This window comes from Mus pahari, chromosome 2 (assembly GCF_900095145.1).
Source record: "Mus pahari chromosome 2, PAHARI_EIJ_v1.1, whole genome shotgun sequence".
NCBI lineage: Eukaryota > Metazoa > Chordata > Mammalia > Rodentia > Muridae > Mus > Mus pahari.
In genome coordinates this window covers 68,804,595-68,817,003 of record NC_034591.1, presented here as the reverse complement: position 1 = coordinate 68,817,003, position 12,409 = coordinate 68,804,595, and the positions used below count along the sequence as shown (strand labels likewise).

The following is a 12,409-nucleotide window of genomic DNA, read 5'->3' as shown; positions in this document are numbered from 1 at the left end:
CAACACCAGTAAAATAAATATTTATCTTCCACAGATTATATTCTTATTTTCAAGAAACTATAGGAAGAATTCAAATGTTAAGTAGACCACACTACATATAAAAAGGACTCAGTTCCAGAGTTGGGCATAGACTGTACAAGGCTGTAACCCCAACACTCAGGAAACTAAGAAAGGATAATCACAAATTTGAAAATTGGACGAAAATCTTTGCAAATCACAATTTTGATGAAACATTTGTATCCAGGTGTCTTGGGTTAATATTGCGGTGATGAAACTGCATAACCAAGCAACTAGGGGAGGACAAGGTTTATTAAATGGCTTTCATACAATCCATTGAAGGAAGCCAATGCAGGAACTCAAACCAGGTAGGAACCTGGAAGGAAGAGCTGATGCAGAAGCCACAGAGAAGTGAGTGTAGGTTACTGACTTGCTCCACCTACTTTCTTAGAGAGCCCAGGGCCACCAGCTCAGGAGAAACTCCACTTACCATGGGCTTCCTTTTAACCCTAGTCAATCTCTAATTAAGGAAATGCCCTACAGGCTTGCCTGTCTACAGCCTGATCTATTTCTCAACTGGGGTTCCCTCCTCTTAGATGATTTTAGCTTGTGTCAAGTTGACATAAAACTAGCCAGCACACCAGAATGCTAAAAACCAAGTAAGAGAACAGCACAAAGCAGACTTTGTGAACTTGACTGAGTGGGTAAAATCATAGAAAATAAGCACATGAAAAATGTCTATTATTATATGATAATAATACTGTAATGATATAATAGCTACTATTATATCCTATTATATCGATTGGAACTAAACACTGGTCATCCCAAATAAAGCATGGACACTGAGTAAAATAAACTCAGCAATGCTGCTGGGACTGTGAACTGCTACAATCACTTCTGAAAAGTTTGTCTCTAAAATTTCAACATACACCTACCACATGACCAACTCTCAATACCTAGGTATTTACATCCCTGGCTGTATTTTAATCTGCAACAGCCCAAACTGGTAATAACAAAAATGTTTACCAGCCAGTTTATACATATACAAATTGGTATGCCTACACAATGAAATACTAGATCAATAAAAAGGTATGAACTTATCAACACAAGTAAGGAAAATGGATAAATCATGCATATTTGTGCTGAAAGAAGCCAGGTAAAAACTGAAATTTATCTAGTTTCCTAGATTCTAGAGGATCTTCAATTTAGACAAACAAATCAAGAATTTGACTCTAGGGTTCATATATGAATGAGAACATGAAACCTCTGTCATTCTGGGTCTGAGTTAATTCAAATTTAGTATATAGCTGGGGAGCATATACACTAAATGAATATAGTATCAAAATGGCGAATGAAGTCAAATCTCTATCACCACAGATTAGCCCAGCTCTCAGACTCAATCAGAGAAGTTTCTTTGTGTGGGGCCCAGTGGTTAAAGGAGAAACTTTTAATAGGTCAAAATGTAAAGATTAAGTGTTTATAGAGTGTTCAGCAACAGATGGGGCATCTGTATTATATCCCTTCCCTGCATGGCTCAGGGACCACCAAGGATGAGAGGCAGAAAGACTAGGAGCTAGAGGTTAGGAAGGAGCAGAACCTAACAGTGTCTTCTGGGCGTGGCAGAACTGCTGTCCTCGCAGCAGCTGTGCCAGCCTGCACAAGATCAAGCCAGCCAGCATCCCAGCACAGAGGGAGGGCCTCAGGAACCTTTATCCCAGCCTTTGACAGCTGAAGCTTTCTGAGAGAGGCAGAGGCAGGCCCAACACCATGAGTAAAATGGGCAGCACAAACTGTGCTCAGAGGACACAAAGTCAGGAGAGGGGGAGAGGCAGATCTGGGAGGAGAAGGAGAGGAGGAGGAGGAGGAGGAGGAGGAGGAGCAGGAAGAGGAGTATGGGGTGAACATAATAAAAACATACTATATGAATATATAAAATCCTCAAAGAAAAAATATATTAAAAATATGAAATCCAAATAAGTATTAATTCTGCTTATATGACAATATGGGAATGCAGACTAACAGTGACTACGCAGAAGGACAGTTGCCTGGAGTGAGAGAGAAAACACAAGAAACAGGAGAGAGGGACACAAATAGTCTCACACAACTCAGGAGTGACGGCTAAGTTTATCTTAATTGTGTTAACGATGTCACAGGTCACTGCATTTATTTAATAAATTACATAAAAATGAACCATGGGCTTGCCACCCAAAACCTAAGCTCAAAACCTGGTCCTCTTGCTCTCATTGTATCCCAACCCATTATCCTGGCTTCTCCAACAAGATGACCTTTACTTTAGATCTTGTATTCAATCCCCTGCTTTGCTTTCTGGATATAGATATAATTCCGTCTATGTAAATTAAAAAATATGTAGTCATTTAAAAATAAAAACAGTACCATAAGATGTACACTAATGTTTTAGGATTTACATGCTTGTTAATGAATTTCTGATTGTATATATGAAAGAATTTTTCTAGGAAACAACTGAGTTTTAGAATACATCACGATTTGGCTCTAAGAGACATTACTAAACTTCCTTCCCATCAATGTGCTATGCCAACACTACTCTTATTATCAATAAAGGCGACATTGTAGATTCATGTATGAATTTTGCTAACTGAATTGTAAAAAAGAGCATCTTATACTGTGATTTTTAGTGTTTTTAGATGTTTACTGACCAAGGGTATGTTTGTACTTGATTTTGTATGGAATATGAAACAATGACACAACTATAGATCTTTAGGAATATTCAATTTTCTTCCACTCTGTTATAAACTAATACAATATACATGCTTAGGTCTCTTTCTGAATTCTCTCTTCCACCTACCATGTTATCCATTCCTATGCAGACACCATAATATGTAAACCTGCACATTAATAATTTTGATGGTTACAGTCAGATGTACTGTATGAGAGAAAAATAAGTAAAAAATTAAAAAAAAAAATGTGACCCCACCCTTCAGTTCAATGAAATCTAGAATCACCTAGGAGATAGGCCCCTGGTCTTGCAATTGGGGGATTATCTTGACTAGCTTAACTGAGGTGTGAAGAGCCACCTACTGTGGGGGGCACCATTTTCTGGGCTGGAGTCCTGGACTGTAAAAATACAAACGCTGGGAACAAGGAATTATTGCTCTATGCTTCCTGACTGTGGAGTCAGGGTGGCCGACCAGCTGCCTCAGGCTTCTGTTCCTTTGAAACTTCTCTGTACCCTTGGCCTGGGAAACAGAATGACACTTTCCCCCTTAAAGTTGCACAGCAACAGGGAAAGGAACTAAGACACCACTACCGCCCTTGTGCCTGCAGTGTCCTGGTCCCTCTTCTCATCAAGATGAAAAAGAACCTTGCTGGACTTTTCATTGACAAACTTCTGAGTCTGTAAGTCAATGTGAAGAAAATGGACATTTCCATAGTATTCTACTATTGAAAACAGCTTCATAATTCTTTTGTGTGGAGGAATTGAACTAGTTTGTTAGATTTATTCCCAGGCATTAAGGCGACTCTATTGTAAATGATGTCTTATTTACATTTTTAGTTGCTTGATATGAAAAAAAAAAAAGAATCTGATTAAGCACGCTATTATTTCTAGATTTGTAGTTTCCTGGGGTGGGTTCCAAGGATAAAAATTATATTAATTGTAAATTTAGTTTTACTTCTTACTCCACTGCAATTTTGTGTCTGTATTTTTGTCACACCGTGCTTATTGGATCCTCAAGAAAACCCTGGCAGGAGGTAACGCTTCAGCGTCTCTCTCTCTCCTTCCTTTTTTCTTTTTAACTTCAATGAGTTAAAAGTTTTATTTACCTTTACTTTAGATTTTACTTCTTGGCTTCTTTGGATTAATCAATAGCAAACAAATAACTGAATATAGATGATAATTAACTGAAACTTTCAGTTCAAAAATCTTGAAATTTAAAGTATTAAGAATTTAGGTTTCATCCTATCCCAAATGAGTTTTTGGAGCAATCACATCACTGCTATTTTACTCTTGAAGCTGAGTCAGTTCAGTTCGCTTTCTTGTTTGCAGCTTCATCAAAATTCTGAACAAGCTTGCCCTCTTCCTCCAGCAGCAAGTTGTGCTTTTCCACTGCATCTGCCAGGGCCCTGTAGTTTGTCAGTGCCAAGCTGGGTTAAGATCCTGGGTGGCATTTCTGTCAGCTGCTGTCCCACAGTGGCTGGGAATCCTGCAGTGTGTGCATTGCCAGAAATGTCTGAATGTTAGTACATTTCTATTCCGCAGTTTGCACACCTACTAAACTTTTACACCAGATACTGCTTACTATTAACATCTGTAAGGAAAATTAGAGCTTGAAAGTGTTTGCTATAACAGACCATTTGAAAGCATTTCTTTCACCAGTGCACAGCTGTGTACTGATAGGGTTAGTTTCTTTGGTTTATCACAGGCTTTTTTACTTTGAAGGAAATGAGACCTCTTAAGGGACTAGAGTTGGTTGTGGTGAGGTGTCAGGGAGACTAGCTCAGAGTCCAGCTTCTGATGTTGAAGGTAGTAGCTCCAAAAGAAACTCAGGACAAACAACTATCTAGCCTAGGTGCCTATCCACAAGCCACACCCAGGCTGGACTGCAGGAGCACTCAGTACCTGGAGTTCCTCTTGACCCTTCTCATCCTGCTTCCCTACCCTATACTTCTCTGCCATTTCAGCCAGATGCTCTTGGTCCCTGCTCTCCTGGTCCTCTCTTCTGTCTTCCTGTCATGAAGTCCCCTGCACCCTGGTCTACCACTTTCTTTCTCGCTCCCCCCCCCCCCCACGGCCACCATCTTGACTCTCCCAGATGCCTCTGGCTGTACTATCCACCATCTCTACAATAAAAAAACCTTCATCTTAACCATACTGCAGAGCAGCCATGCCCTCGCTTTATACAGCAGTCAGACTTTCAACTTCTTCTTCCTACTTTATTAGTACTTTAAAAAGATGTGAAAGAAAGAAAGAAAGAAAGAAAGAAAGAAAGAAAGAAAGAAAGAAAGAAAGATAGATAGATAGATCTACCAAAAAGGCCTCCCATTTCATGATTCTGCAAGGGAGGGATCTGTTTTTGTTGCTCTGTTATCCTCACTTGGGAGTTTCCCTGTTGGTTTTGGCCACTGAATAGAGTGTAGCACTGTTGGGAATAGCCCTGGGGCTAATTATATTTGATGTTAATTCTGTTCTCCGGTGAGTGGTTGCAAACAAGGAATGAGTCAGCACTCAGGTGATTTCCTGTAAACCTACTTCCCACCTTAATTTGTAAAATAAAGGAGAGCTGGTGACTGGGCAGATAAAAGGGAAGGTGGAGCTGAAGGTGGGAGAGAGAAGGAGAAAATGGAAGAGGGAGAGGACACAGGAGGAGGAGGAGGAGGAAGAAGAAAAGTGAAGCAGAATCACATGGCCTGGAGAAACCGCAAGTTCTAAGGGGTCTCACAGACGGGAAAGATGGTAGTAGTAGTATTCTTAGCATCCAGATCATACTGGTCCTAAAGATTAAGCAAAGGAGAACTGCTTTCAGTTTGTCTCTGTTATGATTTATATATAGTCTCCTTAGCATGTCATGTATTGAATTCTTGGATCCCAGATGGTGGATCCAATCACTGAGGCAGGTCCACTATAGAGGTACCAGCTTCATTAATGGGCCAGATCCACTGAAGAGTTCATACTGTAGAGACATCTGTTGCTACCATAGACCTTAGCAACTTCAGTAGTCTTTCTTTTCTTGCTAGACTGAGAGCTGTTTACCATTACACCTACAGAAGTACCCCGTTGGCTTCTGAGTCGGCATATCTGAACTGCCAGTGCTTATGTTTTATGGTTGTGATGCAAAGCGCAGGTTGCACGAATACAAGCTGATACACCAGCATAGGCATTCTGCTAACTGCGAAAGCTACTAGGACTGGAGTGGGTACTACATACAGTACTCTGAACAAGGGGAAGAGTCAGGTTCTGGGTGGACGTAAAGTGTGAAGAACAGGTTCCTCACCATGCACAGAATAATGCACACTTAAAGTATGAGTCATCTCAGGAATTTTCTTAGTACTTTTAGACTTCCCTTGACTGGGTAACTGAGACTACAGAAAGCAACATAGTCTGGGGATGAGCTGGGTGGAGCTAGTACATAGATGACATAGCTCCTCAGTGAGAAAGTCCACTGTAAAGGGCAAATGCCCTTCCATATTCACAGCATCTCTTAGATGTCCAAGATTTGTGCACAACAGTCTTGGGTTATGCTTACTATTTCAAATCAATCATTTTCTGCTCATAAAAAAAAAGTCCCAATCCGAGTACAGTTGGAGGCTTCCCACAACGGTGCCTCTTCTTTTCTATAGTCGGATGTGCCAGAGCCTGTTGTGAGGCCCATATGATTACTTCTTTCTACTTCAAACTTGAATCCTCTTCCCTAGTAAAGGCTAGATAAAATCCAGAAACCTCATTATAGAATGGGGAAAAGTTTATGCTTGAACCAAAGTTAAATATCCATATACTGAAGTAAGCTATTCAGTTCACCAAATTTACACAGGAAACAAAGAGGGTTTTACCTGCAAAGTGCACTATACACACATACACAGTATGATTATCGTCAACTAGACAGGATTAAAAATCAGCATGGGAGGATATTTCTAGAAAGGTTTAATTGAGTAGAGAAGATCTACAATAAATGTAAATGGCATTATCCCATGGAGTGGGGTCTTGGACTGACACAAAAAGGAAAGGTGACCTGAGAACCAGCATTCGCCTCTGTCTGCTTCCTGACTGTGGACACACTGTGCCAGCTGCCCTACGTTCTTGAACTGTTGTGACAAACTGTGAGCCAGAGTAAACCCTTTCTTCCTTCAGTTGCTTTCATCAGGCACATTGTTACAGAATGAGAAAGTAACACATTGGTGACTTAATTTTAGACTTCTGGTTGGGACCACAGAGGAAAATTCCCATTTCTAATTAATAGCTAATAAAATAACAAATATTCTTCCAACACAATCAGGTTCAAACAGGCCTCATTTTATCATAAATGGAAATACACAAATAACATGATGGCAGTCCCAGAACAGGGATAGTCTAAATTCTAATGTCTTCTCTTGTATTACTGATTGCTGCCTTTGTAAAGTAAGGTAATATGGTTAGTTTTAACTGTCATAGCAAAAGGGATGAAACTAAAACAGATATCTAACCTTTACTTCAAATAATGTTTACTATTTTCATAGATCTAAGTTATCTGTAGAAGAGAATCATGATTAAGTAGTATGTCCTATCTTCTAAGGAACAGCTCAAAACCAGAATGCTATCTATCCATCTCAATCTTTTCTTTTATGTGGGGGGAGGGTTCTCAGTATGTATCCCAGGCTAATGTTTAATGAGGGAGAGGGGGTTTCAGTACATATCCCAGGCTAAGGTTCAAACTTGGGGTCCTTCTGTTTCAATCTCCCAAGAACTAGGATTATGTCATGATCATTACGAGAGATCGAAAAATCTCTATCATTACCACATTTTCCTGTTCATTTACCCAAATTATATGTGAAATGAGTGAAAACTAAGTGTCCAAGATCATCTTTAACCTAATGTGTAAGACAATGTCTGTCATTTAGCATATTTCAAAGCATTAACCTGGAGGTAATCTAGACTTCACCATATCAAAGGCATAATGTTTGAAAAACAAGGGATGTCAAAAATGTTTTCAACAACAGTAAGTTTTTAAAAAGGCTTTATGATTATTCTGACACCTGCTTGTAGGCTGCCCAATACCAGGGTTCATAATGTTCAAAAATAAATGTCTTATTATTTCCTTTATAGTATTAATATAACATTACCTAAAAATTCAAAACTTTACCAAGACAAACTCTCTTTAGCAAAATAGTAACAATTAAGCACATATCTAATTGAGTGACTAAAAAAATATTCTTAATATCATCTGGGAAATTATTACTAACCTGCTGAGGAGTAATAGTATCTCTGTAACTTGGTAAAATTTTTAGGGTGACACTTCCACTAATATTTTTCAATAATTCTTGTAATTCCTTTGGATTGTTTCCAACCTCATGGCCATTGACTTCCTTAATGATATCTCCCACGTGAAGCAGACCTTGTCGATCTATCATTCCTCCGTGAAGGATTCGGGCGATTACCAGATCATTATTTTCAACCCTAAATGTTACACCCTATAGAAAATTGAAAAAACAAACAAACATGCAAACATCAACAAATACAAGCAAAATAATTCTGAAACCAGGCTGGTGAACCCTGTTCCCATGTTTTTTCCTGTCCAATCTCAATAAAGTACAATTGTGATATTAGAGACCAGCCATTTTAATGGTTAGCCCTTAAAATCTAGTTGTATTCCACAGACAAAGGAAGCAGTAGAGAGTGCTGACTTGATCTGTTGCCACATCACTCTTTAGGAACCACAAGTAAAAAGTTTAAGAGGAAGCAATTAACTTCACTACTTATACTTTGTACTTTTTAGTACTTCAATATAACTTACTTCAGTATATACTTTAAATTTTACAATTTAAATATATTTAAGTTTATTAAATTTATATACTTTAAATTTTAAAAACAAATTTCTTGGTTTGGTGTAATTAATACTAAAAAAACAGACAATTTCTAAAAGGCTGTGAAGAAATAAAACTGTTTTCTGGTTTCCCACTGGCCTATTTATATCTTCTAAGTCAATTTATGATTTCATTTTGATTACATTTCCTAGGCTACATGACTGACAGATTATCTGCTGTGTATTTCTATGAAGGTCAACAAGACTGATGGAAGGAGCATGGGTGGTTCCCACAGTGTATCAGGAGCAGCCTGGGCAGTGCTACAATTCAGATCTAAGACAGCAGTCACTTGTCTACTCACCAATGGCTCTCCAGCTTTTTTGTGAATACCGAGAATACGGATGGCATCTACTGGCAATTGATTATTCAGAGAAGGAAAATTCATTTCTGGGCTAGAAGGAGGCGAATCATAACACTTTGATGCCACAATATCATGGGCCTCCAGGAGCGACTGTAAGGAGTCAAAACAGCCAGTGATTATTAGCTACTGGTGGAACAAGTTGCTAAAAATAATTTATTAGTTCATTATCACTGTAGAGTACTAAAAGTTTCTAAGGACACATTATTAAATTCCCAACATGAATTATGTCAAATACATATAAAATCTTTTTTGAAAAAGTAAAATGAAATCATTTTATTACCATTAACAATATCATATTCAGGTTTTCAGATTTGAAGAGACTAGTAGAATTTAGTCACATATTTTTATTTTAAAGTGTTATGTTCACTGAAAACAAAACTGGGTTTCAAAACCTAGCAGAGGGAGGTGACCGATTTCCTATCAGCAGGGTCAGCCACCTCTTCTGTCTTTACCACTAATTCCTATCTAGAAGGTTAAAAAAGTATATATATAAAACTGAGTGATAAAGACTGTAATTTTTATTATGTTGATATATTAGCAATATGATATACTTTGGACATGTACAAAAGGTATGCTAAAAATACCTATGAGAAAATAAATATCAGCAACTTCCATCACTAGTAGGAATTTGCATATTACCAATTAAGGATTTAGTCTATAAGAGATAGACTAAAGGAAGGAAAAAAAATCAGAAATGGTTACAGATATAATGTCCATCTTGCTTTCTATGTTTATTAATGTGTATGTTATTATGGATGATTTTGAGGTAGTTGTCCAGGAATTTCATTTTTTTATAATAAATATTTTAAAACTTCCTTACCCTAAAGGAGTTAAGTTTTAATTCACTACTTGCAATAACACTAAGTTAAAAAGTTTCTGAGTATGCAGAACACAAATTGAAACATAATAAATCAAACCAGAAGAGGGTGGCAAGTATCAACACATTCAAAAAATAAACAATCTGGGTTTCAGCTTAATTGGCGATTTCTGAAATTTTCATAAAATCATTTACAAAGATACTGTAAAACCAGCATTAGGAAGATGGCAGAGAAATACGTGCTTGCCCCCAAGCCTGAGTATTGTGCAAGATTCCTAGCACGCACATAAGAAGCTGGGTAGAGTGGTGCATGCCTGGGTCCCAGCTCTGAGAAGTGGGCACAAGAGGATAGTTCTGGCCTTGCTGGCCAACCAGTGATAAACTGTCTCAAAAAAGAAACAAAGAGAAGGGTGAGAGGGAGGGAGGGAAGGAGAAAGGGAGGGGAGTAGATGAGGAAAACATACATCAGACTTTGCCCATTAGACTTTGCATATATGAACACAGGTGAAACATACATGCAAGCATACATACAACACATCAAAAAACTCAGAAAGGAAAAGAACTTAGAAATCTCTATGAGAGGTTTTCCTATAAATGTTGGAAGCTACTCAAAGCTCTAACCTGGGCTTCTATTTTGAGATAGAGTTTTTGCTCCTGTGACTACATGAAACACTATTAATATAATTTTATCTCTCTGGTCAAGAATTTTTCAGGAGCTCCATAGTTGTATACAAAAAGGCTGCTCCCACCTGGTTAAAGTCAGGATAATTTGAATGCCAAAAGGAGTAACTATTCTAGAGAATTGAAACTCCACATTTAGAGAAAAAAACCAACCAACCAACCAACCCAGGTGCATAAAATTACTTAGCAAAGAAAAGGACTAAAAGGCTCACTTGTTACCAATTGAAGATGACGTTTTCAACAAGTACTTTAAAAACTGGTAAAGACTAGTACTCATCATTGTGCTGCCTTCCCAGTAGGGATGTTACAGGCGGAAGGCCAGCTGAAGATAAACTCCAGGTTCACAGAACAATGTCAGCTCACATATATAAAATGACACAATTTGGAAAATGCTATTTTGTAATCTCTAATGAAAATATTGATTTAGGCAAGGATTATTAATTTATGTTTATGTACAGAAGTAGTTCTGAACTTTCCTAACGTTGTGACACTTTAATCCAGTTCCTCATGTTGTGGTGACCCCCAACTATAAAATTATTTTCATTGACACTTTATAACTGTAATTTTGCTAGTGTTATGAATCATAACATATATACATGTTGTTGTTTTTTGTTCTGGTGGTTGTAGGAGAACCCTGAAAGAATCATTAAACCTCTAAAGGAGTCAAGACCCAAAGGTTGACAACCATTGATCTAGCAGTAACTGGTTGTAAGAAAATTAGCACTAGTATAATGTTGGCCTGCTATGGTGACACATGCTTATAATCCCTGCTCTCTGCAGGCTGAGGTGGAGAGAACAGTGAAAGAGGCCAGCTTGTGCCCTGTAACCAGACCTATCCCAACAAAGAAACAAGTAACAACCCCCTCCCCCACCACCCATGAAAGCATCTGTGCAACAAGCAAATAACAGTACACTACATTACTTCCCAGGGGAGAGAATTTCAAAGGATAAGATGTCACAGACTGTAATCAAGATACCAATTTCAGTACCAATAGGTAGGGAATCAGGTAGTCTACATTTTCCAATACTCATTTTGCATCATCATTTAAGATGCATTCAAGTTCAAAGTAATGTGTTTGAGAACTGAGTCATTAATCCTTTAATAAGAACTTCCAAATACCACATCAGAAAATCGATCAGATAAATCAGGAAGTGGGACACTGAGCTTAGTCTCTTCCACTGAGCACCCCACTCAGGACAGCAATGGGGATCCCACATGGACTGTTAATTCATATGTATAGTATCCTGGCCCCAGGGTTTCCCAGCCCCTAAGATAAAAGTCAAACACTTCACAATGCCTTACAGAAACTCAATTACTTAGCTTCTCATAAAGTGGTTTAAAAAGCAAAAGAGTATTACTATCTAATTTTGAGGACAAAGAGTGTAGAAAAAAAGTGTCACTTTCTTTTTCTGCTAAAATGCAATGTCGCTGTCACAGTGAGTGAGCACACACAGCTGATGTACTTCTCCAGATTCCACTCACTTGGTACTTTCCTCCTCCTCTCGATGGCCACACACTCTTATTACAGGGTTAAAACAAAAACAACCTATTGTCTCTGTTCTGAAGTGCATTTTTCTTTGTGAAACTGCTTAACTCACACAGGTCAGTTGTTTTTTTGAATCTATAGAATGAAGTACACTATGTGATAGTCCCTATCGCTAGACAAACCTTTCCTGTCATCTTTTCATCATGGGTTTCACTGAATTCACCCTGATCCTGAAACAATTTTTTTTTTTAGTTTATTTATATTTATTTATTTATTTTAAGATAAGTTCATTAAAGCATCTTTATTTTTAGATTTGTATCTAGAAAGTTAAATATAATCCCATATTATAACATCACAATCTCTAATTCCATAAAAATCTCAAAATCTCACAATATTTAGATTATGTTTTACTTTTCTTCATATTTTATTTATTGTTTTTTTTTATTATTATTATTTTCTTTATTTACATTTCAAATGCTATCCCGAAAGTTTCCCATACCCTCCCCCCACCTCTGCTCCCCTACCCACCCACTC

The 12,409-nt window shown here is 37.9% G+C and overlaps 1 protein-coding gene across 5 annotated transcripts in view; it reads right to left on the bottom strand.

The window, feature by feature from the left end:
- The window catches only part of Mpp6 (membrane palmitoylated protein 6), an 86,838-nt gene that overhangs the window by 26,379 nt on the left and 48,050 nt on the right, over positions 1–12,409 (bottom strand). For all 5 annotated transcript variants that reach the window (XM_021189920.2, XM_029534954.1, XM_021189921.2 and 2 more), the window contains exons 4-5: positions 8,831–8,980; positions 7,909–8,136 (exon numbers count right to left, since the gene is read on the bottom strand). In XM_021189920.2, the coding sequence (XP_021045579.1) occupies positions 7,909–8,136; positions 8,831–8,980 (378 nt within the window). The remainder of the gene's footprint in view (positions 1–7,908; positions 8,137–8,830; positions 8,981–12,409) is intronic.